The sequence below is a fragment of the Helicoverpa armigera genome, chromosome 6 (genome assembly GCF_030705265.1).
Source record: "Helicoverpa armigera isolate CAAS_96S chromosome 6, ASM3070526v1, whole genome shotgun sequence".
Taxonomy (NCBI): Eukaryota; Metazoa; Arthropoda; class Insecta; order Lepidoptera; family Noctuidae; genus Helicoverpa; species Helicoverpa armigera.
In genome coordinates this window covers 4,999,834-5,026,538 of record NC_087125.1, presented here as the reverse complement: position 1 = coordinate 5,026,538, position 26,705 = coordinate 4,999,834, and the positions used below count along the sequence as shown (strand labels likewise).

The window sequence follows — 26,705 nt, the reverse complement described above, 5'->3', positions numbered from 1 at the left end:
GAAAATAAAGTACAATATTGTATTGAAAGTATGCTTATATTTATTTCCCTTTCTCTTTAAAAATATAGTCGAAATAATATTCTCTTCCCTTCTTCACTTCATATTATTGGAACAAACATGCTATTCTACTGATTTCTTTTGAGAGCCAATTTTAGGTCTGAAGACGTGCTGCCAGATTCTACTGAGAACCCAGAGATTTCCTTTCCTATTTTATAGGGAACCGTATTCAGAGGGCAAATAAAAGAGGACCCTATTACCCAGAGAGCGTTGTGCTGAGCGATCTGGGCCCCGATTCTCCTAAGTTAATAATGTCAAAATCGAATAGAAATCGAATCGCAATATGATAGTAGTAGCAGTTTTAACCATATCGGGCATTCTGCTACTAATAAAAGACCAATCGTATTCGATTGACATTTGATTGGTGTGCGATTGGTCTGCTATTTTGATGATTTTGGTCTATACGGTAGTTTGCTGTACAATCATTTAGCAATCGTAAATCATTTGCAGACAAAATGATTCATTATTGAATGACAGAAAAGGATAAAAACGTTTATTTCAAAGAAAAAATAGCGGAATGCCACATACGCTTCAATCGTAATCGAGTCAGGATTGGATCTCAGTCGAATCGAGTCGAACGTCAATCGAAGGTCGCTTAAGTAAAATTAGGAGAATCGGGCCCCTGGATGCGAACGATAAGCGGCGCGGCGGAGCTGCGCGAAAACAGCAAACCGTCGATTAGCTTTGAAGTGGACAATGTGGCGTTGCGCGGTACAGCACGGCGCAGCGTACACTTTCATCAAATACCAAGTTTTATCAAGTGGAGTGTTAGGAGACCCCCATAAAGCAAATGTAATTATTTTGCACGTTTCATATATGTATAATGTCGCGGAACCCTTCATTCGCAAGGCCGACTGGCACTTGGGCGGTTTTTGTATCGGGTGTTTCGTACCTAATCACATTAAATCAAACACGTTATTATACTGGTTAATATAATATGTCGATTAGAACAAAGAAAAAAATTTAATAGACAAAAGTAAAAAAGTGAATTTTTCAAACAAAGTAAGTAAAAGAAAAAATGGGAGAATTAGAACACCATTTATGAGTCAGTCATTCAAGCAACTGAAATTCTCCCTTGAAAACTGACAGTCACTAATACTCAAAAAAAAAAACAGTCGAAAAATAGAAAAGTTATTGTGTTATTTTTAGTAACAAACAATTATTATTAGGTGTGTTGCATTTATCACCGAATACGGGTGGCACACACATTATATTACTAATATTATACAGAGGAAACCTTTTTTGTTTGTTTGCTTGTAGCCACCCTAAAGGCTCCAAAACTAGCGAACCGATTTGTAAAATTGTTTTAGTGTTGGGTAACTACACACTCTAGAATCTAGAGTAACATAGGCTATGTTTTATCCGGATACGGGAAGAAGTACCTAAGGTCATGAACCCCGTTGAACTTAAAATACAATAGGCAACATCGTCAGTCTTGTGGCGGCCTACCTTTAACTTTGACACGACCGAAACAACCGATTATAAAATGCTGACATAATAAACACGTAAGAACTCATTATAACACGATGGTCACCCATCCACGGACCGACCGCACCAAGCGTTGCTGATCCCTATGATCGATAGATCCGCGCCGCTGTCAAGCGGCCCCTGGATCTGCAATAATACCGTGTAATTATTACAATAAAAATATTCTGAGGTTTTTTTAGAGAATTAAAAAAAGTTTTCAAAAACAATAGTTGGCGTTTTACCTACTGTGCCTCCCGAAAAAACCTGTTGCGAAGGCTGACGAGCACGACCTGGGGAGCCTCGCCAACGGTGCTGCTAACCACTGGCCTGGCACTGCTACTCCGCGGGCGAATATGCATGCCCCGTGGAGTCGTTCCGCTCACGCCGGGCAGGTGGATGTAGCACTGAATGACGTGTCGCATTATAACTAGGGCACGATTCTCCTAATTTTACTTAAGCAACATACGATTCACGTTCGACTGCGATCCAATCCCGACTCGATTACGATTGAAACGTATGTGGCATTCCGCTATTTTTTCTTTGAAATAAACGTTTTTATCCTTTTCTGTCATTCAATAATGAATCATTTTGTCTGCAAATGATTTACGATTGCAAAATGATTGTACAGCAAACTACTGCATAGACCAAAATCATCAAAATAGCAGACCAATCGCACACCAATCAAATGTCAATCGAATACGATTGGTCTTTTATTAGTAGCAGAAGGCCCGATATGGTTAAAACTGCTATTACGATCATATTGCGATTCGATTTCTATTCGATTTTGACATTATCAACTTAGGAGAATCGGGCCCCTGGCTGCCTCAAGCCGTCATCATCATCATCAGCCTATCGCAGTCCACTGCTGGACATAGGCCTCTCCAAGTGCACGCCGCTACATACCTCTATGAGCAGCCTCAAGCCGACCCCGGTACAAATGCTGTACCCTCTGGCCGGCATTGCCACACTAGATGTTCGCGGAAGCGTAGCTTCTGGCATCGAGAGAGCCAAACTCGACACAGACCAACGACACCCCATGCACTATTACACCCCTGTGCCACAGCGGCTTAAAAGCCGCAGGGGTTTTTACAGAATCGTTGCTCCCTGTTGATGGTGAGGCCTCTCTAGCCAGACGGGATCTGTGGCGGTCGAGGAATTTACTGCCCTCTCCGTTTGTCCGGCTCTTGGAGCGTCTCCCTCCTGGACACGATCTTCCGAGAGGAGTTTGGCAGTCCTTAAACAGACTCCGAACACAGGTCTTCGACAATCTTATGGTGTTTGCAACATATCGTGCCACAGGTAATACTAACTTTTTCGTGAATGCCCGTAACATACACACTGCTCAGGCCCCTTATTCGCTAACTCCGCTGACAGCTCGCAGATATCATCAATTGGTAAAGTGTACATTAGTAAATTGTCAAACAGCTATTTTCTTATTCGCTAACGGCAGTTACCAAATGAGATGACGTCATCAGGCTGATATCCACCATGACTCATTTTGACAGCTGTTTCTGTATCAATAAACGTTATATTGCGATTCCGTAAGCCCAGTGGACATAATGGATAATGGATAAAAAAATAGAGCTGTCAAATTGTCATCGTAGTTTTGGCGTCAGCAACCGTGTAACGATATCCACCGATATCCACTTCATGCGATACAGAATACCAATGTTTTGAACTTATCGGTTGACATCAAAGTTCCGATGACAACTGAGGCCAGTTGACATCTGAGAATTCGAAAGTTAGCGAATAAGCCAGCTGATGGCCTTCGTCTTCCTCCGTACTTCTCCGTACTCTACTTCCTTGCCTCCGTACTTCAAACGGGTCGTTGTTTGGCTGTTCATTTCAGTCCTGTTTGTGTACTACGTTTAAGCGTACCATGATCACGAGCGCCATCTAGCCAGCAGCTACGAAAAGAATTAAAAATAATAGAAATTCCTCATTAGAAATTTTGTAGCTAAACATCATTGCGCAGTTTTCGGTATTTCTTGTTATTCCTTGATTTGAACCCTCTGCGATAAATTAAAGCACAATTCGATTGCGCATTCAATCGATTGTCTAGGGGGGACCTTACTTTGAACACGAGCTCCTCCTTTAATTTTTCTGACCATAGACTCAACACGTTGAATTCATGTTGAATTGGACGCAGACGCATAATCTGTGGCTCGGCTGGCATCGCCGGCTTTTTTGTTTATGGCTTTCTTGTTTTGCTTTGCTTCTGTCTGTCATTTTGGGAAGTTATCAGGAGAAAATACCGGGAAGAGTTAAATCTATAATTCTGCTGAAAATCCAACTACCAAAATGGTATGTTAACATATCTTCGTATAAATGGATTTATAAAATTTGTTAAAAACTTGTTATTTTTATGTTTGACGTTCTTATAAATTTTGATTCGTCCAATTGCCTATGTATAAATTTCGTTATCAAGCTATCCTGGTACAGAAAAACAACTTATGATAATGTATATACATAATTGTACTTTGGTGTAAAATCCAAATCATAAAATTCATCAGTCCTGTTTGAATATCAAAACAATCGGATATAAATAATAACATTGGTTATGTTTGCCTTCCAGACGATCGGAAAGAATAATAAAATGCAACAGCATATCAACTATAGAGTTAGGGTAATACTACAAGATTCACGAACATTTATTGGGACCTTCAAAGCTTTCGATAAACACATGAACTTAATTTTGGGAGACTGTGAAGAATTCAGAAAAATTAAGTCCAAAAACAGCAAAACTGCAGATAGAGAAGAAAAAAGAACATTAGGATTTGTATTACTACGCGGTGAAAATATAGTGTCCTTAACTATTGAAGGCCCGCCGCCGCCAGAAGAGGGTTTGCCGCGGGTGCCCATACCCGGTGCTATTGGAGGCCCTGGCGGTGGTCGCGCAGCAGGCCGAGGGGCTGGGCCGGCGGGAGCACCACCTGGCTTACAAGGGCCGGCTAGAGGCGTTGGTGGTCCTTCACAACAACATATGGCACCAGGCTCTAGAGGGCAATTATCAGCACCTCCCCAAATGCGCGGAGGACCAATGATGGGTGGACCGCCGCCTGGCATGATGGGAGCTCCTCCAGGAATGGGCAGAGGCGGGCCTGGAGGCCGTGGCCCTCCAGGAATGCGTCGTTATTAAATAAGTGCAGTGATGTGTTGTCTCATTGAGTGAAATTATCACTTCAAGTGACATTTTATTGTATGTGTGTTACTCACTTGTGATAAAAGCATTATAGCATTATACCGTTCAAGATTCTAGGTGGTTAGTTAAATCTGTAAGTTATGCTCCTAATAGTCATCAATTTATACTAAAAGCATAACATCAATTGTAATACATGTTTATGAATGTCTGATTATATCATGAGAGCTGTAACCAACCCTGACTAGTATGTATGAGGTAATGTTCTTCAACAATTAAAATAAGTTTTAAGCGAGTATGTTTTTGTTATTCAAAGTTGATGAAGTGTATTGTTAAACACCATGAAAAATTCTATGATATCTACTGAATCATCAACAAATCTCACATTTCACGAAATATTAAAAAAATACAAGCTGCTATGCTTTGCAGGCAAAGAAATAAACTTGAAACAATATAGTTGAAAAAATCGAATCCACTTGTTTGCAGTTTACACATCAGATACATATTTAACTATTTAAAAATAATAATGTACTTTATTTCAGTATTTTTATTATGAAATCTTTTATAATAATAAATGCTATCATTTTATTTAGAAGGGACAAGGTAATGAGAATCATCCTGTTTATGAAAATGGGGTCAGACATCAAACATAGGTACATAAAAACATGATAAATGATGAAAAACACATTTATGTCAAGTTTTTACCAAATGCATGCCTACAATTTTCCCTGGATTTCCACCATTATATCCTGACTTGATACTTTCTTGCATATAAAAAAAGTATGTTTCAAATTGGTCAAGGCTTTCTCAAAAAATAGTTTGTAACAAAGAAATAAAAATATTTGAATTGAGATTCGCCTCTAGTTTTGAAGTCTCTGAAAAAAGGAAATCACGCAATGCAGGTTAGCTAGAATTTTTCATAAAAAAAAGTAACTACATGGTAAATAAATATTACTTTGTTTTTCTACACGGATATTCACTATCATATCTATTTTTTTTTTATATGTATAAATTATACATTGCTCTATTATACAGTATAATTAGGAGCTGAGATAGTACCCATGTTCTGCAAAGGGTATAACATTAATACTATAGGCCAGCTCAGCCTTTGCCTTTGAAAATTGCAAAACACAACATTAATTTATAGTATGATGATGAAACCCATTACAAAAGAAAGAGAATATCACAAAAAATATAAGAAGTCTATTAATAAGTAAATAATAAAGTTAACAAGTTGTGGAGCTCTTTTTTTTGCTACATCTTTTCCATTTAACTCTTTCTGTTAAACTTATCATTTTGCCAGGAATCTTAGTACCTAAATAGTTTTTCCTTAATCTGCCCCTTCCCATGCCTTGATCTCAATTTGCCTGTAAAATGTTTTCTCGTATTTTCTTCCCTGTCCAATGGGTATCGTCTTTTTATAAGTTATTTTTTTCCAAAAGGGATCTACCCTGGTCTACAATGACTATCAAAATACACAATGAAAGCAATAATAAGATTACTCAAATCACAATCTGTTCACTTAATTCATTATATTTAGATATCATGACGAAGCCAGCGACTAAGAAGTTCTAATGACAATATCCGCAAGATGGATGGCAACGTTTTCCATCAACTCCACAGCGGCAACCAGCACTAGTGTCTCCTTTGCCACCCGGCCCCCAGCGCCGCCCGCGGGTCACCCAACAGATCTCCGTTTTACACGCAGAACACTTCACCCAGTCACATCCCCATTTCTTCGTGATAATAGCACTACATTCAGGGCACTCTAGAGCTTCCCCCTTCCTGATTAAAGAATTCAGTAATGTACGTGTTCCATCATCTGTATCGTTTGTAACTGTGTTCTTACTTGAGGCCTGCTTAAGGTTAGCGCGATGCTGTTCACATGTTTCCCCATCGTGAATAGCCTGAAATAAAAAACATTTTTTTTCTTCTAAAGATGGAATGAATTATCAAACCTTTTTATTTATAAAAACACCGACGAAATAACAAATATTTCCACCTTTACAGCAGAACCCCCATAACGCACTTATAACTATTCAGGCATAAAAAATCACTGTGTAAACTAATCTGTTCTAAATTATGTGACTACTTTCGAAACCATTTTTAAGATTTTGTTAATGCTCTACTAACATTTCAGAAATAGGTTTACACTTTATCTACACTAGTCTCTAATATTGTAAAGAGGAAAAAATTGATTGTTTGTTTGTCATAAATATGCTCCGAAACTACTTGACCGATTTGAAAAATTCTTTCATTGTTGGAAACTACATTATCCCCGGTGAACATAGGCTATATATTACCCCGGGAAGAACAGAAGTTCTCACGGGATGTGGGTGAAACTGTGGAAAAAAGTATTTGTATAACATATTCAAATAGGTACCTGGCAGGGCACACAGTTAATGCATTCGCACACGGGGCAAGGAAATCGCTGGACGCCTGGATCGCAAAGGGCCCATCCTTTACAATCACGAGTACGACAGTGGAAGGCGTTTCTAGTTCCGCTTTCAGCCGCAGCTAAACCTCGCGCCAGCCAGCGCTCGTAATCTTGTGGCGGTACTAGAGCGCGAATTTCTCTCTCTTGCAGCATTCCTCGACAACCCATAGCTGGGCAAGGGACATCTGGTTCTTCACAATAACGGACTACATCGGATAAACAATCTCTGCAGAAAATATGTACGCATTCGCGCAACACTACACCTTGACCCGGAGGGTACTCTACCATACAAACTCCACATTCAAAGTTTTCTGCATTAGGAACAAGCGCTTGTTGCTCTAGTTGCACAAGTTCTGTATACACATTGCGGGTCTCTGCTTGATTGTCGCTAGCACCGTTTCTGGGCGTTTCATTGTTTTTTTGAGCGTTTGACTCTTGTTTCGTTTCTGAAATGGAATTGTTAATAAACAAAACATAATCCCATACGTTTTAAAGTTTGCTTGCATGCATTGCATGGAGATTACAAAATAAAAATCTAGCGATTAGGATACACTCGCATGTAGGTAAGTATACCTACTTGTGAAAAATGGGATTCTTACATAAAAGAAAGTTGTAAAAATCCATTCAATATGTACCTGATTCTACTACACATAAATAAAATGGGGCACTGAAGTCGGGGCCCGCGAGCGATGCTATGGACGTGTCATCGTTAACACACAGCACACGACCAACGATCCACCTTTGCAGATTGGCTGCTAAACCGAGTGAGGTCTCCGCTTCTCGTCGCAGGTCTCGCATATGTGCGAGTCTGTTTATACGAAGATGTACCGGCCCTCTCGTTGCTTCCCGATCTTCGACCAGTACTGCTATTCTAAAATAAAATAACGTTTCATTTTTCACATGTGAGCACTGCAATTGCACAATACTTTTATAAAAGAATAACAATACTTACGTGATTAAATTGTCGATTTTGTTAGTTTCCTCTTTGACATCCTTTTTGATCGATTCTGTGTCATCTTTTATCTTCTGCACAGCAGGTTGCTTCGATTTATCTGTTTTGACAGGTTCTGTGCCCCCCTTCGGTAATATGCCACTTGAGTTACGTTCATTGCTGACTGACGCTTTTGGTATTGATGTTGGCTTTACTACTTTTGGCTCTGTTAATTCATTTTTTATTGGTATTTTATCAGTTTCAGTTAAAGTAGGCATGTCTTTACTTTTCTCATCTTTGATTCCCTTGATCTCTTCGTTATTTGTTGATAATGAGGATGCCTGAGATAATATTTGAGATGAAAATGACAGTACTGAACAAGATAATCTTAGTTGCGCTAATTTTGCAGCTGCCTCTGCTGCAGCTTTTTCGTCCCCTTGTGCTATCGATTTTTCAAGTTGGTTAATTAAATCTCTTCGTCTTGAATGCTGATTATTATTTGCATTCATAACATTCGTTAACGGTCCTTCTCTTATTCCTGGTGAAGACTCTATTGGACGAGGTACATTTGCTTCTATGAGTTTTTTTGGTCTTGTGGGCACCATACGAGATTTATCGTTTTGTATCGTAGGACCTGTTTTCGTGCCTTTCTCATCACTTTTTTTAGCTTGGTTTTCAGTTGTTACGAGCGATACAGTTGCCTGTGAGGTCGAAGGGCCAGGTTCAATATGAGCAGATGAAGTTGCAACACTAGAATCTTTTATTTTCATATTTGTCGACTGCGGTTTACTCAAATCATTATTCTTGGGTACATACATTGGATTCAAAAGCGACGATATTTTTAAAGGGGTATGCAAAATTTTCATGTCTTGTGATTGTTTTTGAAGAATGTTATCAGTTTTTGTTTGTGCAACAATTCCATTTTCAGTTGTAAGCTTTATTCCCAGGTTCAGATGGTTATTCACATTTTTCTGATATGCCGATACCACTTGCGCTACTAACGCTGATTGTGGAGATGTATGTACAGAATTATGTTCTTTGGTCATTTGATTGATGTTTGGTACAGTTTTTAAATCATTATTCGACGAAGAAGCTTCAGACTTTTTTTCTTCATCTTGTATTGTGGATCCGACTCGAAGAGTAGGAGTTTCCGAAGAATAGTTTAAGGATTTTGTTGCAACAGGTTTCGGCTTTTTATTACTAAACTCATGTTTTGGTCGCTTGGGAAGCGAATCTTTCATTTCTTTCAACATTTCTTTAAGCTTTTGTTTGTCTTCAGCGTCATTATTTTTGTTAGGTGCAAGGTTTTTGTCTGTCTGCGTGTAATTACTGGAAGATGGAGCCGTTTGTTCTTTGTTATTTTTCCCAATTTCAGAAGCATGAAGTATTCCTTTAGACACGCAATAAGCGCACGTAACTACCGTCGGGTCATATTTTCGTAAACAACGCAAACAAAACCAAGTATCAGTTTGATTAGAACTTTGAGAACCTAACTTGTTAAACGTGACATTATTGTTTTGCTCTGGAGTTTTTAATTTGCATGTTTCGATTAATTCAGCAGCTTGTTTATCTAATTCACTAATACTGGGAAGAACTTTAACAGCAGAAGTATCTATGTATGAATTTCTTTTTTTACTATCAAACATTTGTTTCAAGAAACTTTTTTCGGGTTTAACTTTATGATCTTTAGTACTTGCATCTTTCTTGCTATACTTTTCAGATTTACAACCCATTGTTGAGTCAGTGTTCTTTATTTTGGATTTGTCTTGAATTGCTTGAGAACTCATTTGACAAGGAGAGCTGTCCCCGACTTCTTTTGGATCGTCTTTCTTCTTTTCCAAAATCCTGGGAGGTGGTTGAGGGGCAGGTCGTTTTCTAGTATAACGACGTGATAAAGACGACGTGCCCGTAGGAGATGCAATGACAGGAGGCAAAGGCGCGCGCCTTTTACCGGGAACGTGTGCTAAACGACGTTGATAACACTCACTTGTAGCTCTTCGGTCCCGATCCCATCGATTGGAATCACCGCTGACCCTTCGTGCAGGCGGCAAACTAAAAGCGTCGTAGCCACAAGTTCCTTCACTCTTATATAAACCGTATTTGCGGTGAAGAGTTATATCACGATCGTGGTGACGTCGCAAATTTCTATCGTGTACTCTTTTTTTGTAGGAGTCTGTTGGAGGACCTGGTGGGGGCACTATAAGTGGTCCCTTTGCAGGTTGATAACGTGCTGGTGTGAGGAATGCGAAGCTCGCTACTGTCCTGTCAGAGCCAGCACTGGAGAGGCTTTCGCTGGAAACCGATCGGTCGTCACGACGTAGCCAAGAAAATAAAGTCCAAAGGCCTGTAGACAATGGACGAGGGCGGCCCTCTAACTCTACGTTGTTGTTCATCACCCCTGGAATGAAATGCGTTCGGAAATAAAAATAAACGTTAGCCAGATGCGAGCATAAGGTGGGTCAGTAAGACTAATCCAGGTCTATTAAATCAGCCTAGATGTATTAAAAAATAAAACAGATCCGCTTGGGCGTATACCTTCTCAAAATAGTCTTGCGGGTTATTGGAGCCTATTATGTAGTCTTATCCTTGTTTACAAATAATTTGTATAAACATGAGTAGGACGTAAGAATTAATCTACAAAAATACGCTTCTTTTTTACAAAAATTATATATAACAGGTATATTAACTTTTATTTCTTACATTACACATTTCAAATCAATATTCTGGTATGACAAAAAAACCAACGTACCAATTATAAGAGGTCGCGTCCTTTCTGCTCATTTATTTATTCATCTGATTCACATAGGCATTTGAAGGGTCAGCAATCTGGATGTAGGTATCTAGAGAACAACGACAACGTTAGATCATTGTTACTAAGGCTAAGGTATGCATCAACACCAATTAGACAAACTGGGTACTTACGTGCTTGCAAATTGAATCGAAGTAACAAGTTCTGCGCCTACTGTAAACTGGAGCATATTAACCTCATTTCAGCCTTTTATCGTACGTAAGACGTAATCACTGAAACTGACTTTTGAAAAAAATACGCACCTATTTAGCTAGGCACGGGTGAAATGAGTCGGTTACATAGATTGTGTGAGCAAGAGGAGCCGAAGTTTAATATGCTGGACTAAGTGGATAAACAACAGAGATCGCGCAGTTATTGTGAACAAAGCGAGGTCGGTCGCGGGCACTGGCGGCTAGCTGCGACTGCGCCGCGCACCGCCCGCCCAGCTATATTTAGCGGAACTTCGCGACTTCGTTTTTGCTATTTTCATTTCATTCTCGCACTGAAGGTGCTCCGACCTCACTTCTTTTAATGTTGAACTTCCTGGCACTGTCTTAAACTTTGATCGTAGATAGAAAAGTCAATTCGATAAATAGTGGCAATCGATGCGGGTCGTAACCTTTAGGTAATTGAATGGGTTGTTCTAGTTAGGCACTTACGGACGTTACACTTCCCACATCCTGCGACTTCTCTGAGCATTTTTTCATTAGCCATCTTATTCGCAATATACATAGGTACCTATAAAAGGCACACCTATTTTATCTTTCATTGTACTTACTGTTCTATATCTTTGTCCAATGATACAAAGGATAACTAAAATGTCGGTTAGTTAAGAATAAGACAGCAATTTAGTAGATATTTAATCAGTTATATTAACAAAAATTTCATTTCTACTGAAAAAAAAATCTACAGATTTTTATTCAACTAAGTATACTAGCCAAACTAAGTTTACAGGTACCGACTTAAGTAACAAACTACAAGACACTCTACCTAAAAAAAAAAAATCCTATTATCTTAAGTTTTACCAATGATAAATGCATTATTTCTATTTACATTATTTACTTTTTATTCTCTATTTTCGCTACCTTTGAGGACTAACTAAAATAAAAATTGGAACTGCTAGGTTTATAATGTTCATTTATTGACTCAATTGTTCAGGCGATGCTTTCGCCTTAGCCGAGTGATTTTCGGCGGAGCTGTGGATGACTAACAAGGAAGCGGCCACACGCGCAGTCAGCTCCGCTTGATTTAACTCATGAGCCCACGGAACGCGCCCCCACCGCCTTAACTATAACAAAAATTAAAATATCTTTTTTACCTAAATAGCCTCGTGTGAGAAACTGTACATGATGCTCTGTTTAAACAAAGCATTACGGGCGTGGAAAGTGTTCATTTAATGTTATTAAAACTAGGTTTCGACACCATCCGATTTAAAGACGTTTTTTAAGAGCGAATATTTAAAGGTTTCGGCTATGTTGAATGAATGAGACAAGGATTATTAAAGTTTTTTTTTTTGTTTGTTAGTAAAGGCTCGGAAACAAATTAACCGATTTGAAAACTAATTTACTTTTCGAAAACGCACTTCCGCCACCTGCTTGACCCTAAACAGTTTCTGCGCCGACTGCAACTTGACTGTATTTCATAAGCCTTAATTGTAACTCACCTGAAACTCTTCCTCAAGGCGTGCTAGGAAAACTGCCTGCTTTGGCTCCAGTCGCCGCTCAACACACGCTATCATTAGTAGCGGTGATTTCAAGGCTTCCACGCCGAATGACATTGCTGTTCAGACATATTTGAAAAGATTAAGACAAGCACTAAAAAAGTAAGTAGGTAGGACCTACAGCAAAATCGGGAAAGCAAAAAAAGAGTATACGATGTGCCAGCGGCTCCGGCCCCTGGACGGTAAGAGCGTAATTTATGAAATACTAGCGACCCGCCCCGGCTTCGCACGGGATAGCAGTATTTCCCCAATATTTAATGCATGTTATTATGCATATAAACCTTCCTCTTTACTCACTCTATCTATTAAAAAAAAAACCGCATGAAAATTGGTTGCGTAGTTTTGAAGATTTAAGCGTACAAAGGGATATAGGGACAGAAAAAGCGACTTTGTTTTATACTATGTAGTGAAGCTACATGCTTATCAAGTCTCCTGTAGTAGGTATATACTTATATTATACAATTGACCATTGATATTACATCCATTATCCAGTGGTTGTGAAAGTTCTTACAAATTGTAATTCGATAAAGTTTTTAGTGTTAGAAATAGTAAATAAATAATTTTATATCAGACTACGCATAGCCTTTGAATAAAAGAAGAATATAATTAAAAATACTGACCACTAAGTGCAGCGAAATCATAGGATAAGAAGTATCTTGCCAAAACTGCTCTAGTTTCTGTTGTTACCGGTGGGGGTTCTAAACCTCTTGAAACTTCTTGAGTAACGTTAAATCTCTTCTGGAACCATTCTAATATAGGACCCCATTCTTTTTCTTGAAGCATCCGTAACTCGTCATCCTCCTTCAAGAAAAATATAAGAACATAGAACTCAATACACCACACACATTTTGAAGCCCCACAGGGCACGAGTCTATGTGCTAAAATGCAACATAGGGACTGTGACTTATGTTAATACTTACATTCATATATTCTACACTAGCATAGGTAGAATATAAGAATAGTACAAGGTATGTATATTTATAAAACTGATGTGTTATATCATAAGGTACTTGCCTCTGAATAAAATAGAAGAGTATCTGTTGAAATATATTCTAGGAAATATATTGCAATATCATGTGGAGTCAATTTTCCAGGATTATCCAAAGCTATGTTGCATAGTGCAGTCTAAAAACAGAAAGTAATGACATGTTAACATATAATGTTATTTTAGTTTTTTTTAAATAAACTTTGGAAATATTACTGTCAGGATTTCCCTATATTAAAATGCCTGACTATATAAGTCACAGATTTCTTGTACTACAAAAAACGTGCAGCCAGCTGATCTTAAATGAGAACAGTCACCATGGCTGATGTTATTTTCATTATTAATATTACTATATGCAGGACAATTCTTACATGCTATAGGAGAGCAGAACTGCTTCATATTATATTTTATTATTAAAATAATTGCCAATTTAAAGAGAACCTACTTAATGAAAATGATCTGAGAAAATACTAACCAAGTGCATAACAGGTTGCGCTATTACTTCAGTTTGAGCATCCCATTCAGCTGCAATGGCACGAGCCAGGGGCTCACTGCTTACTGCTAAAACTTTCCCATTGGGTGTTTTTAAACGCCGATGGTCTAAAGTGATCTCCCATTTGTTGTCACTTTGTAAAATACCTGTGCCACGATAAAATCTCTTCCGTGTGGCTACAATGGTTACAAAGTAAAGTAAAAATCACTTACATATATTTTGCTATCTAAATGGTAGAGATTATGATGATTATTTACTTGAAAATTATTATGTAATAATAGGACTTCAGTCGCAGTAAGATTTCATTTAACATTATATTATAACAAAATGTTTTTTTTTAAGTTAATACTCCTTTATAATTCTCCGTTAATACCTTTCGTGTAATTAATTGCTACACATAGATTTATACTTTCTTACCATAATTTTGATATCTTAGACATCTAGTACAGCTAGTTTTAAGAAAACTTTTAATAGATGTTGATAAAGGAATCATCTTTTACGTGATTATTTTGAAAAGAAATAAAAATATTCTATGCACTATGCATGCAGTACTAACTCGCGCACATGAACATTACCATGGGGATGCAACTGAAGTACAATAATTTTCTGAGGTTTTTTTTTAGAAATGCGCCATCTAGTGACGGATGCCCCGTAACTTGGGTATTTGTACTTCGTTTTAGTCACTAGATGTCACTGCACCTTAGACCGATATTTCATCGATTTAATAACAAATCTAAAAAAAGTTTTGTGATTAGAAATATTAACAAATATTGTAATTAAATAATTTTATGATTTATTTTTAATTCTTTTTTATCTATGAGGACGTCTTAGTTAATCACAATAATCACACTACTTGAAACCACTTGAAACACTGACGATTGACATTGACAGTCGACCATACTTTTAAATTAAACCGTTTTCCGTTTTCTAACGTGTTGGTTTATTCTGAGTGTTATTTTCTGGTTTTTTTATTACGATTGTTGCGTGTTCCTGGACTCTGATACTGACTGCTTCTGTGATTGACCTGGCTTCGTATTTTGGACCTGTGATCTACTGCATTTTCATTGACCCGGCTTTGTATTTTGGAACCTCGATCGACTGCTTTTACATTGACCCGGCACCGTATTTAGGACTAGAAAATGCGTCCAGTGGATCGTCTTAGGGCGGAATGCCATCAACGTCAAGATATAAGTGCTACTTTGATTGTGACAATGACGGTAAGTTCAAAACTTTTAACTTTATAATGCACGTAATTTATCTTTTGCTGATAGGCTGCACAATATCCATTATTGTCATCCGTGCAATCTGTGGTCATCATAGTCCTTGAGTCATCAAAAATCTAAGATGCACTACCACACACACTCCTGTCCTGACCCTACACAAACAATTGAAACTGCACATTAACTTTTATATCCAATCAAAAGACTCGGAATCTACGTATAAGACAAAGCCCGCTCTAGACGACCCTCTGACCAAATAACTTCATCAGGTTTTAAAACTATGATTTTACAGTGGCGTAGCATGGGATTCCGCCGGGCGCAGGTATATTTAGCTGCCGGTCAGTGGGTAGTCTTAGGGGCGAGCCCCCTTATTTAGGTACTTATTTAAATTCAAATGACTACAATTTAATAAAATTCTAAAGATGGTTTTGGCAAGAAAGAATTATTATTGATATCGACTCATGACCAGGTGCGGTCTCAGCCCATGATTTTGGGATTCACTAGGGTGCTGGAAGGAATACTTTCAGAAATTGTTACTGGCTCTCTTTGATATGTAGTGCAGCAGTGTGAAAATTTTAGCATCCTACCTAGGATTTTGTTGATTCATACACTAATGATCTATGTATAACTTTGTCGATTCATACAGCATGCAACAATATTTTTTGCAAACTAGGATATGTTAGATTTTCCTTTAAAGCTCAAAAAACATAAAGCCTTGTGTGGACTAAGCATTTATTGTCAAATTAAACGAAAAACAAGCAGATGTAAAAATTCAAGAGCGAGTCGAAAAATTTAGTACCCTGCCTGCCTGATAGGTTAGATCTTCTTTTAGTAGACAAGAAGTTATTGGGAGGTAGGCTAGAAGTATAGATAGATATCTATCTATCTTGTTGTATTTGTTATGGTGGTGGTGGTGGTATCTATACACACTATGTACACCATAACAAATTACAATTTAAAACTTAATAACTAAAAGGGGTGTAACAATGGGTGGTCTTATCGCTAAAAGCGATCTTTTACAGACAACCTTTAATGTATAGTGACTCTTCTCAAGAAAATTGTATTATGGGGTGGCATAAATAGGAACTGACAATGTAAAGGCGGCAAAAAATGCCTTTGCCTCTACTGTCAACGCTATCAGCTTCTACTTGGCTTGATGCTGCAGCTAGGCGGCGGTGCCGGCCCCAGAGTAGCGCCACCCAGGGCCATGGCCCCCTCGGCACCCCCATGCTATGCTACTGTGATTTTATTTACTTCAACTGTGGTGTTCCTGTTCTAGTACTGCTAGACCTCAGCTATTATTTCTAGTGTTAGATTAATATTCAAGGATGGTATCACAGTACATTACTAAAATTTTATACATATGATGATGATATCTATTACGGTATTTTAATGAGAGTGAGTTGTTCATGTATAAAACTTCTTGATTTCAGGCCCATTGCACCGATTTCCTAAACCTGAATACCCACATTTGGAAAAGTTTAACTCGTGGAAAAAGTACTAGATAAAGCTTTACAAGAGAAAGGCGACATCTACATTTATAACCAAATTCGATTTTGCGACAGACATTTTGAAGAGTGTTACCGTTCAGCCAGTCACCGACTTACTCCAAATGCAATACCAACTCTAGGTACCTACTATTTAGATGTCTTATGTTATTTAAATCTTAATAGAAACAAAACCACATTTCTTTGCCTTCGCTGTAATAACAAAATTGTTCCTCAAATATTAAATAAAATTTTCTACTGAATAATCTAATCCTAATTAGAAGAAAATAAAATGAATATTATATACCAAAATAATTGATGCAACATGCTATCTTCTAAGAATTAAATGAATATTGTTCTATATTCTACATAATTATACAGTAACTATAAATAATTTCATCCTTTTGCAGATTTATCTACATTACCAGTTGGTCAAACTCTTGAAGGTCCATCGGGACATGTCGAGGCAGACATGTCGAATTTATTAAACATTTCGCAAGATAAACTTGCTGTCATTGAGCCATCCAGCTCTACCCACTATCATAGTGATGTACAGAATGCATTACAGACAGCTGAACGCCCTAAAGGTAAATATTTTTATTGACAATTGACCTTTGACTTGTAACATTAGGTTTTTCTTTCCATCATCAGGATTCCAATTTGTTTCCACTGTAGGGTCATAAAACTTCTTGCAGAGAGAGTGGGCATTTAAGCGTACATAGGGAAATAAGGACAGAGAAAGCGACTTTGTTTTATACTATGTAGTGAAGCCTATGTGTTATTACATTTTTTATAAGCTATATTACTGTAAAGTTTCATCTAAATCCGTTTAGTAGTTTTCGCGGGAAAGAGGAACAAACATCCTCACAACATTTATAATATTAGTACTAGTATAGGATTATTTCATACTAACTGCGTCCCGCGGTTTCACCCGCGTATACCGGAATAAAAAATAGCCTATGTCTAATTCCAGGGTATAAGCTATCTACATACCAAATTTCATCCAAAGCCGTTCAGTAGTTTTTTCGTGAAAGAGTAACAAACATCATCCAAACTTACAAACTTTCGCGTTTATAATTTTAGGTAGGATTATTTCCGCACTTGCAGGAATCAATAAATGTAAGACAATAACAAATCTCCGAACTTGTAAACCTGAATTAAATGGATTAATAATAATAACTTGATATAATCCTACAACTTATGTGTCATAATAATTATTCATCCAAATAGCTAGTTCTAACCATCCATACCATTTTTTTTCGTTGGTAGAAAAGGCCCAAAAATGTATGGAGTCTGAATGATCTTCTTTATATCCATTTTTGTTTACCCATAAAATCCCCATAAAAAATATTTATCAAGCTTGTATCTGCTGTTGTAGGGAAGTCTCCACTTTTGTATCTGTTCCTCGAAGCCTACCTATTCCAATCTCTGGTCATAATATAATAACAGAACAATATTATGTAACATATTTTTACAATTCTATTAAAACTTTGTGTAACACTATTTCTTTGATCTGAGGTGTAACATAATTTAAATTACAGGTTCTAGGAAAAGAGGGACTTGTCAATATTTAAAACGAGTCGTCACCTCCAAAGAGAAGGAGATAATAAAGTTAAAACAGAAAGTATTGAAGCTGAAAAAGAAATATAAGGAACAAAATAACAAGAAACTCTCTGCAAGGAAAATTTCCACATCAAAATCATTTTGAAAGAGTTAAATAAAATGCCTGCAACAATAAAAATATTTACTTCCCCAAATGAAATGGAAAAAGAAACCACGAGGCAGGCGATTTACATTTAACGAAAAAATCATGGCATTGACCATTTACAAACAGAGTCAGAAAGCTTACAACCTCATGCGAAAAATGTTTGTCTTGCCATCAAAGCGCAGCCTACAAAAAATGTTGAGTAAATTTGAACTGAAACCAGGCTTCAATCCTGATATATTTAAAAATTTAAAAGCTACAGTAGCAAAATTGCCGGCAGAAAAAAAGTTGGTCAATTTACTGTTTGATGAGGTATCATTGGCTCCGGGTGTTTTTTACAACCCTGCCCTAAAACAGATAACTGGTTTTGAAGATTTTGGGCACAGACAAACAAAAAAACTCGCAGATCATGCCTTGGTCTTTATGATCAAGGGTATAAAAAGCAAAGTGAAACAACCTTTATGCTTTTCATTTTGCCAAGGTGCCACGAAAAAGGACGATTTAAAGAAGCTGATCAAAACAATAATAAAAGAAATCTCCAATACTGGATTGATAGTTATTGCCACTATATGTGACCAATCAGCCACAAATATTTCTGTGATAAAAAGTCTTCAAGAAGACACAAAACGCAAATATTTACAAGAGGGTAATGAATATAGGACCCAAGCCTTCGAGTTTGAAGACCAAAAGGTCTTCCCATTATTTGATCCTCCACATCTTTTAAAGGGAATGAGAAATAATTTACTCGCCAAACATTTGAAATTTGTACAAGATGGGAAAACAAAGTATGCAAAGTGGGAACATTTGGAGATGCTGTTGAAGTTAGATGTTGGGGATGATGAAATTAGGCTTGTTAATAAATTAACAGAAAACCATGTTAATAAAGAGAAAATTCCAAAAATGAAAGTGAAATATGCTGCACAAGTTTTCAGCCAAAGGGTATCATCAGCATTGAGATTCTTAGCAAGTAAGTATGCTTTTTATTGTTCTCATTATTTTCTATTTTAAAAAAATTGCTATTAATTTACTAAATTAGATTTTTATTTTAATTTACATGTTTTAACCATCTTCATTCTCCACAGACAAATTAGAAAGTTCATTATTTTTCTTTAAAATAATATTAGATGTCCTGGCTACATTTATAAGTTCAAAATATTTAAAACAAACAATTGAGATGCTATTTCTCTCGATAAAATTCAAAATAAAAATACAATTCATATCTAATAATTTATCTAAAATTGGCTATGTCAATATTTAAGATGCATAAGATATATTGTTGGAATAACATTATAAATTGAAATGAAATAATAAATTAAAATTATCATATTGAAATAAAAATTTGAGACATTATGAAACTACAAAATATAGTTTAATGTTGGTTTCTTACTAATTATATTTACACCCACAACTATTTACTGAACCAACTGATAAAGACGCACAGTAAATCGTTACTGCCACTTTAAAGTTTGTAAGTTTGTGCCTTTTCGACACAGCCGTGAGGCACACCGTTTAATTTTTAATTAAATTTTTGTATTTTTGTTTTTATTGTGTCCCCTAATCTGGGTCGAATAAATGTATTTTCTTTCTTTTTTCTTTAATTTCGGTCCACAATAGCAAAAAAGATTGATATGAACTGTATTCTAGTACTTATTTAATATATTGTTTCAGAACACAACCTTCTTCCGGCGGAGTGCGAAGAAACTGCTGATTTTCTACTCATTATGGACAAACTATTTGATTCTTTCAATGGACATTCATATACAGGTGATCCAAAATTTTCAAGGGTGTGTAATGAATAATTCTCCTCATTTTAGATTATGGACAGAGGTAGTTCCTATATTGGATTCAATGACTTTTAAAACTATAAAAAAACGGGATGGTACAGAAGAAGTAAGATATGAAAAGTGCCATCCCTTCAAAATTGGATCCACAATATTAAAACGTTTAAAGAAATGTGGGAGTTTTAAAAATCAAATATAAAGTTACTAGCCTTTTAACCAGAAATTTCAATCAGGACCCTCTTGAAAATTTTTTTTGTAACATTAGAAGTAATGGGATACGAAATGTTAATCCCTCGTGCCTACAATTTATTAATGCGTTCAAAACTTTGTTACTTAATAATTTAAATTCGCCCCATTCTGTAAGTGCCAACTGTGAAAAGATGAAAATAAATCACTGCAATCTTTCAAAGATCTTCTTGCTGAAAAACAAAACAATGAAATTGAATTGGTTAGTGGTGATTTTCCTATTGATTCTTTAATTAATACAATGAACCAAATTAAATGGAATGACTCGATTTTGCATGCCGAATCAAAAAAATATGTAGCAGGATACATTGTAAAAAATCGAAATGTAAAGTGTTCAAAAATGTGGAACATGTACTAATGATATATTAAGAAAGGAAATTGATTTTGAATCATTTAATTATGAAATAGATTATACGAAAAATCCTTATTTAATGCATGTGATGATTTTATAAAATTATTAAATGAAATATATTATATGATTGTTGCATGTTTACGAGATTCACCTGAAATAAAATATCTGAAAGAAAAATGAAATTTTACATCAATTGCCATTGTGATTTTAGTATAATTACTTGTATAGTTCATAAAAATAAATTAATTGATTTTATAATTAATATGTCAATTAATTTAATCATTCACAGTTGGTGCACCGGGGTTAATAGAATAATTAACGGAAAAATAACAAATTTCGATGTAAATGATGAAATTAAGTTACAAGCATTTAAATATTGTAATACACATAAAAAAAGGAAATAAAATATACTTAGCCGATAAATGTACTCTTTATCTTTTGTTTTTTTATTATCTCCCATAATATTATTGACTAGACTAGAAGTTGGAAACTGAAAACTGGAAACTGGAACTGGAAATTGAAATCACTGTTTTAAATTCAATTTACAGTAAATTGAATTTAAAACAGTGATTTCAATTTTCAAATTTAAAAACATATTTAAGAGAACTCTTGAAAAGCGCCATCTACCCTAACCATACATGAAGTAACCACGCCATCTTGTGACGGGGGCCCGTTAACTTTCACGCTAGTAAGTTGTTTTGAACGATGAGTTGCGTATCTATCTCTATATAGTGTATTATCTATGAACATTACCTTTAATATTGTCAATGTCAAACGAACGTCACAAGTTTTGAAATGTCAGGACCTGAGGACTGACAATATCGTGTAGCGACATGAAACGCATACAACCTTTTCGACTGGCAACCTTCAATAGTCATGAAGAAAAATACAAATGTCAAATTCAAAATTTTATATTTTCAAAAGCCGATTTTCGTTGTCGCAGGCGTACACATATAAATAGGGCGCCGCCCGTTTAAATAAATGAGTCGACACAAAATCTTCATGTGAAATTCATTTCCTTAAATTGGTGACCCCGACGTGATATCCATCCGACGTGATATCCATCCGACGTGATGTGAAAACAAGATGTGAATCTGCTTCGATCGCCGCCGTCGCCTCAAACTCATCCACTACAGCGACGGTGCGCAACAAAATGTTATAACCACGTACAAGCCATCGGCGCGCGACACACCGCCGCCACCCTCCTTCCCGTTCTCGCTATCGCTCATCGTCGCGTCAACAGCAAGACAAACCTCAAGCCAGCCAGCTTCAAACGAGTATCCCTGACCACCAGCATGTGCGGACGCACATTCCTGGTCAGCTCCCTCAGCCACATCCAGCGACCTTGGCTCCAGCTCACTGCACTTCGGCCGGTCGAGCATCTCCCTCGCCGAAGCAGTCGCTAGCCACTAGCGCGGCGCTGTGCAACTCTCGCAGCGCCGGTCCCGACCCACTGGGATTCGCAGCACCGCCGTAGCAGCCAGTTCCGACTCACCGAGAACCTCGCGGCAACATATTGGCAACAAGACTGGCTTGAAACAACATGGTCACAAGAGGCAGAACAAGCTTTTGAGAAATGCCGACAAAGCATACTCCAAGCAATAACGCTAACGCACCCAATTCCCAACGCGCCGCTAAGTCTATACACTGACGCATCGAATACTTGCATCGGCGCCGTCCTTCAACAAAAGGTCGACAACGTTTGGGAAACCACAGGCATTTTTTCTCAAAATCCATGAGCGAAGAAACTCAACGAAGATACAGCGTGTACGATCGCGAATTATTAGCCATGTACACCGCTGTTCAACATCTTCGAAGAATGATAGAGGGCAATCGCCTCACAATATTCACCGACCGTCCATTCGAAGTCATACATCGAGGAGAAAAACAATTTACCATCCAGATGCCTTTGCGTACAGCAGTCGTCTCTATCGACAGATTGAAACCGGCATACTTACTTAACGAAGAGGAAATCACTCCCACTTCCTCAAGCATGCAGAATAAGCAACAAGCGTCGCCATCACGTTTCCCGAGCATAGTGCCACAACCAGCAGCAGCGGCAAAACCACAGCGTGACACAATCGTCACTCGTTCCGGCCGCACAGTTAAACCAAACGTTCGCTTCGCTTAGGGGGGAGTGATGTAGCGACATGAAACGCATACAACCTTTTCGACTGGCAACCTTCAATAGTCATGAAGAAAAATACAAATGTCAAATTCAAAATTTTATATTTTCAAAAGCCGATTTTCGTTGTCGCAGGCGTACACATATAAATAGGGCGCCGCCCGTTTAAATAAATGAGTCGACACAAAATCTTCATGTGAAATTCATTTCCTTAAAATCGTGTTGAGGGTGCGTCTACTCTACACGGTGCATGTAGCTGGCTGGAGCACGTTAAAATTCCCAAGTTACCCGCGCTTGTTACATGCGCGTGCTTAGGTACATTCACGCTAGATCGGTATATCCACCCGTGTTTTTTAATGCATGTAACCTGCACATGTACTTTAACATTCACAAGCTACTTACAAAGTTATAGTTACCGGCACGGATATATTATTGAGCAATAAAACTGCAAAATTTAATTGATCGTCTAGGGAGCGTCTAATTTTGCTCACACTGTTTTTGTATGGTTTTTAACCCCCGACGCAAAAAACGACGGGGTGTTATAAGTTTGACGTGTCTGTGTGTGTATGTGTGTGTGTGTGTGTGTGTGTGTGTGTGTGTGTGTGTGTATGTGGCATCGTAGCTCCCAAACGGATGATCCGATTGTGATGCGGTTTTTTTTGTTTAAAAGGTATGTCAGTCGGGAGTGTTCTTAGCTATGTTTGGTGGAAATCGGTTCAGGTCTTCAAGGTCATCAGCTCGTTTGCTAGATGTGATAGGAATGTTACACGCTCAGTTTACTTGCAAGTATATGTGGGATCTGAAATTTGAAACACTAATGTCTTTTGGAACCGCTGAGCTGGTCTGCTGTTAAGGCACGAAGGTAGGAGACGTAACCCTGAACTGCCTTTTAGTAAACCCATCGAGTTTGGGCTCGTTGAATTTGTCTTGACGAGTTCTCTTCATGTTTCTGATTGACGAGAACCTGATGCTGGAAATGGGATGTGGCGGTTGAAACCCCGAAATGCCGGAATGAAACGGATAAACCGATTTATATTTTTGCTGAAAATCTAGAATGTCCAAAGGTTAATCTTTAGGCCCTGTTCCCACTACGCCGGACCGGCAGACCTGCCGGAAACCGGACACCGGACAGAGTGTTCACATTACATCGGATCCCGGAAGAAATTCAGACAGTCAAGTACTTACCTCAGTTGAATTTGGACCTGCGCGCACAATGGACGACGAAATTGTTGTGTTGTGGTGGTATCTTAATAGAAGGCAAAATAAAAGAAAACATTGGGTACACCCTATTTTACGGGAAAGATTTTCACTTGGAACATTTGAAACATTAATGGGTGAACTTAGAAGAGACGAATCAAAGTTCTTCAATTATTTTCGAATGACAGCAACCACTTTTGACGATTTACTGGGACGACTAGACATAAGAGTACGAGATACAAGTTTCAGAGAATGTATTTGCCCAGAACAAAGATTAGCCATATGTCTAAGGTAAGATTATTTTATGCACTAGATTGCGTAATAATAGTTTTGACGTAGGTACCTACTTAAGACTGAATTAATGAATGAATGTTTGCTATGTATGTTTGTTTGATGAATGTGAATATATATAATGTGTGTGTGTGGGAGGGTGTATGTATTTGATAATCATTATGAATTAAAAATGCAAATAACTTATTTATGTATTTATTTGTACTCAAACTTAAAACCCTTCAAAATCTAAGTAATCTGAGTCTTGGGAATGTATGGAATGATTACTAGATGCTGATGGCGAAGCTGGAATCGGATTCGATGACTGAGATGAAGTTGATGGTATAGATGTTGTTGCCTGTTGATTGCTACTATTATATTGCGTAGAGTATCCAGGGTGGTGTTGATCTTGCGTAGGTGTTGCCTGTTGATTGACGCTATTATGTGTGTAGTATCCAGAATACTGATCTGGTCCGGTCATCTGATTATATGAATCACGCCAATGTCCGTAATTTGGTCTCTCATTATTCCTACTTTTAATTTTTTGCAACATTGTCATGACGCTAGCTTGAAATTCTAAAGTCTCTTCGATAGTTAAAGTGTTCAAGATTGGTATAATGCCTTTGAAGAAAGACAGATGATGGTTTTCCTTTTCTGGGTTTATTCTGGAGTCCAAAACTTTACCATCCTGTCATTTACCTCTTTATTATCAATTTTTCTTTTATCTTTAATTAAAGGTGAACGAAAATCTGATTCCATGCCTACTTCAGTCTCGGTTCTTGCTTTTTTTGAAACTGACTCATGTGGTGGTCGAGGTTCGGAGACTTTTTTCAAAAACATTAATTGCTCGTGATATAAATAATTTCGTGTCTTTTGGCCGAAGATCCAGATTTAGACTCATCTTTTGTTTCTTTACTGTCTTAAGCCACGAATCTCGTATATTATTCCATTTAGTTGAAACCTGTTTTCCTGAAATCAATAAAAAAATATCATAAAACAATACAATTTGTTTCTTGGTGACGTATAAAGTAATAATGTATTAACAAAAAATACTTTTTTTTTCAGATATTTAGCTTCAGGATGTTCATTCAAAGAAATACATTACTCATACAGAGTAGGCGTTTCGACAATAAGTAAACTAATAAAAGAAATGACCCACGTCATTTGGGAAAACCTAAAGACAGATTTCCTTAAGCTGCCTGATACTGAGAGAGAATGGGAGGACATCGTTTCAGGATTCGAAAGAAAAGCCAACTTTCCTCACTGTCTTGGAGCAGTAGATGGCAAACATATCAGAATTTTGAAACCAGCCAAGAGTGGTTCTATGTTCTTTAATTACAAGGAGTATTATTCTTTGTATTAATGGCAGTTGTCGATTCAGAGTACCGATTTATTTTTATTAGTGTGGGCTCATATGGCAAGGAATGCGATTCTACTATATTAAAGGATAGTACATTTTGGCAAAAGATCAATGATGGTACTTTAAATGTACCAAAGCCTAGACCGCTTCATGAAAACTTGCACGAAGAATTACCGTTTATACTTATTGGCGATGAAGGCTTTGCTTTAACACCTAATCTCCTACGTCCATATGGAGGTACACATTTGAATACTGATAAAAAGATTTTTAACTATAGACTAAGTCGAGCAAGAAGGTATGTTGAGTGCGCTTTTGGTATTCTGGCAAATAAGTGGCGAATAATCCATCGAGCTATAGATCTGAACGTAGACACAGCAATTCAAGTAATTAAAGCTTGTACAGTCTTACATAATTTTGTAAGAGAAAAAGATGGTATAAATTTTGAAAGTTACCAAAATATAGAACATAGACAAGAACAAGAAACGACACCCATGAATCGGAATGTGTCAAGTCGAGGTGGCCCTAATGCCAACGCTATACGGACATCATTTACTAATTATTTTGTTTCGGATATTGGTTCCGTTCCGTGGCAGGCAGCAGCTATAAAATAAAATTTATCAATGCATTTACATTTTATCAATAAAACATTAAAAACTCACCGTACTGTTTTCTTTCTTTTTCATCCAGTTCATCGAAGTTTGGTTTCAGTATTAAACATACTTCACGCCATGCTGCTAACTTTAAGTTTTTGTCTTTATAGACGTCTTCGGTCTTATCCCACAGAACAGGTCTCTCTTGGACAAGCGTAATTAAAGTTTCTGCTTGAATATCCATGCTAAACGTCTACTTTTACCAGAAAATGCGAGCCGAATGACGTGAGTGGAACACGGGCGGGGCGAGGGGAGCACGAGCGGGGCGAGCGGGGGACAGATACCGGCACAAACT

General features: G+C 37.4%; 3 protein-coding genes and 1 long non-coding RNA gene across 4 annotated transcripts; 2 read left to right on the top strand and 2 right to left on the bottom strand.

The window, feature by feature from the left end:
* Positions 1-3,668: 3,668 nt before the first annotated feature.
* Positions 3,669-4,959, top strand: Smb (Small ribonucleoprotein particle protein SmB). The gene is made up of 2 exons (XM_021335582.3): positions 3,669-3,828; positions 4,100-4,959. Exons 1-2 carry the CDS (start codon positions 3,826-3,828, stop codon positions 4,661-4,663), a joined length of 567 nt encoding a protein of 188 aa, XP_021191257.1. The 5' UTR covers positions 3,669-3,825; the 3' UTR covers positions 4,664-4,959.
* A 233-nt stretch (positions 4,960-5,192) lies between these two features.
* Positions 5,193-11,493, bottom strand: LOC110376927 (mediator of DNA damage checkpoint protein 1). Its single transcript, XM_049852216.2, has 6 exons — positions 10,954-11,493; positions 10,781-10,871; positions 8,053-10,429; positions 7,736-7,971; positions 7,047-7,546; positions 5,193-6,570 (listed from the first exon to the last, which is right to left on the bottom strand). Exons 3-6 carry the CDS (start codon positions 10,422-10,424, stop codon positions 6,235-6,237), a joined length of 3,444 nt encoding a protein of 1,147 aa, XP_049708173.2. The 5' UTR covers positions 10,425-10,429; positions 10,781-10,871; positions 10,954-11,493; the 3' UTR covers positions 5,193-6,234.
* Positions 11,494-11,939: 446 nt separating this feature from the next.
* Positions 11,940-14,559, bottom strand: LOC110376928 (ATP synthase mitochondrial F1 complex assembly factor 2). The gene is made up of 6 exons (XM_021335581.3): positions 14,435-14,559; positions 14,000-14,193; positions 13,554-13,664; positions 13,160-13,340; positions 12,483-12,598; positions 11,940-12,107 (listed from the first exon to the last, which is right to left on the bottom strand). The coding sequence occupies exons 1-6, from the start codon at positions 14,508-14,510 to the stop codon at positions 11,958-11,960; spliced, it is 828 nt and encodes a 275-aa protein (XP_021191256.3). The 5' UTR covers positions 14,511-14,559; the 3' UTR covers positions 11,940-11,957.
* Positions 14,560-24,000: 9,441 nt separating this feature from the next.
* LOC126056751 (uncharacterized) lies at positions 24,001-26,418 on the top strand. The gene is made up of 2 exons (XR_010276578.1): positions 24,001-24,421; positions 25,466-26,418. It is a non-coding gene; the product is annotated as an uncharacterized LOC126056751 (long non-coding RNA).
* Positions 26,419-26,705: the final 287 nt, after the last annotated feature.

Bases quoted from the DNA above. Each gene is read 5' to 3' on its own strand.
- LOC110376927 (XM_049852216.2), bottom strand. From the start codon at position 10,424: ATGAACAACAACGTAGAGTTAGAGGGCCGCCCTCGTCCATTGTCTACA. The intron at 7,972-8,052 runs GTAAGTATTGTT...ATTTTATTTTAG, and splicing joins AAAATCGACAATTTAATCAC to AATAGCAGTACTGGTCGAAG. The intron at 7,547-7,735 runs GTACATATTGAA...ATTCCATTTCAG, and splicing joins TTTATGTGTAGTAGAATCAG to AAACGAAACAAGAGTCAAAC.
- LOC110376928 (XM_021335581.3), bottom strand. From the start codon at position 14,510: ATGATTCCTTTATCAACATCTATTAAAAGTTTTCTTAAAACTAGCTGT. The intron at 14,194-14,434 runs GTAAGAAAGTAT...TAACCATTGTAG, and splicing joins TCTAAGATATCAAAATTATG to CCACACGGAAGAGATTTTAT. The intron at 12,599-13,159 runs GTCAGTATTTTT...ATGTCTGAACAG, and splicing joins TGATTTCGCTGCACTTAGTG to CAATGTCATTCGGCGTGGAA.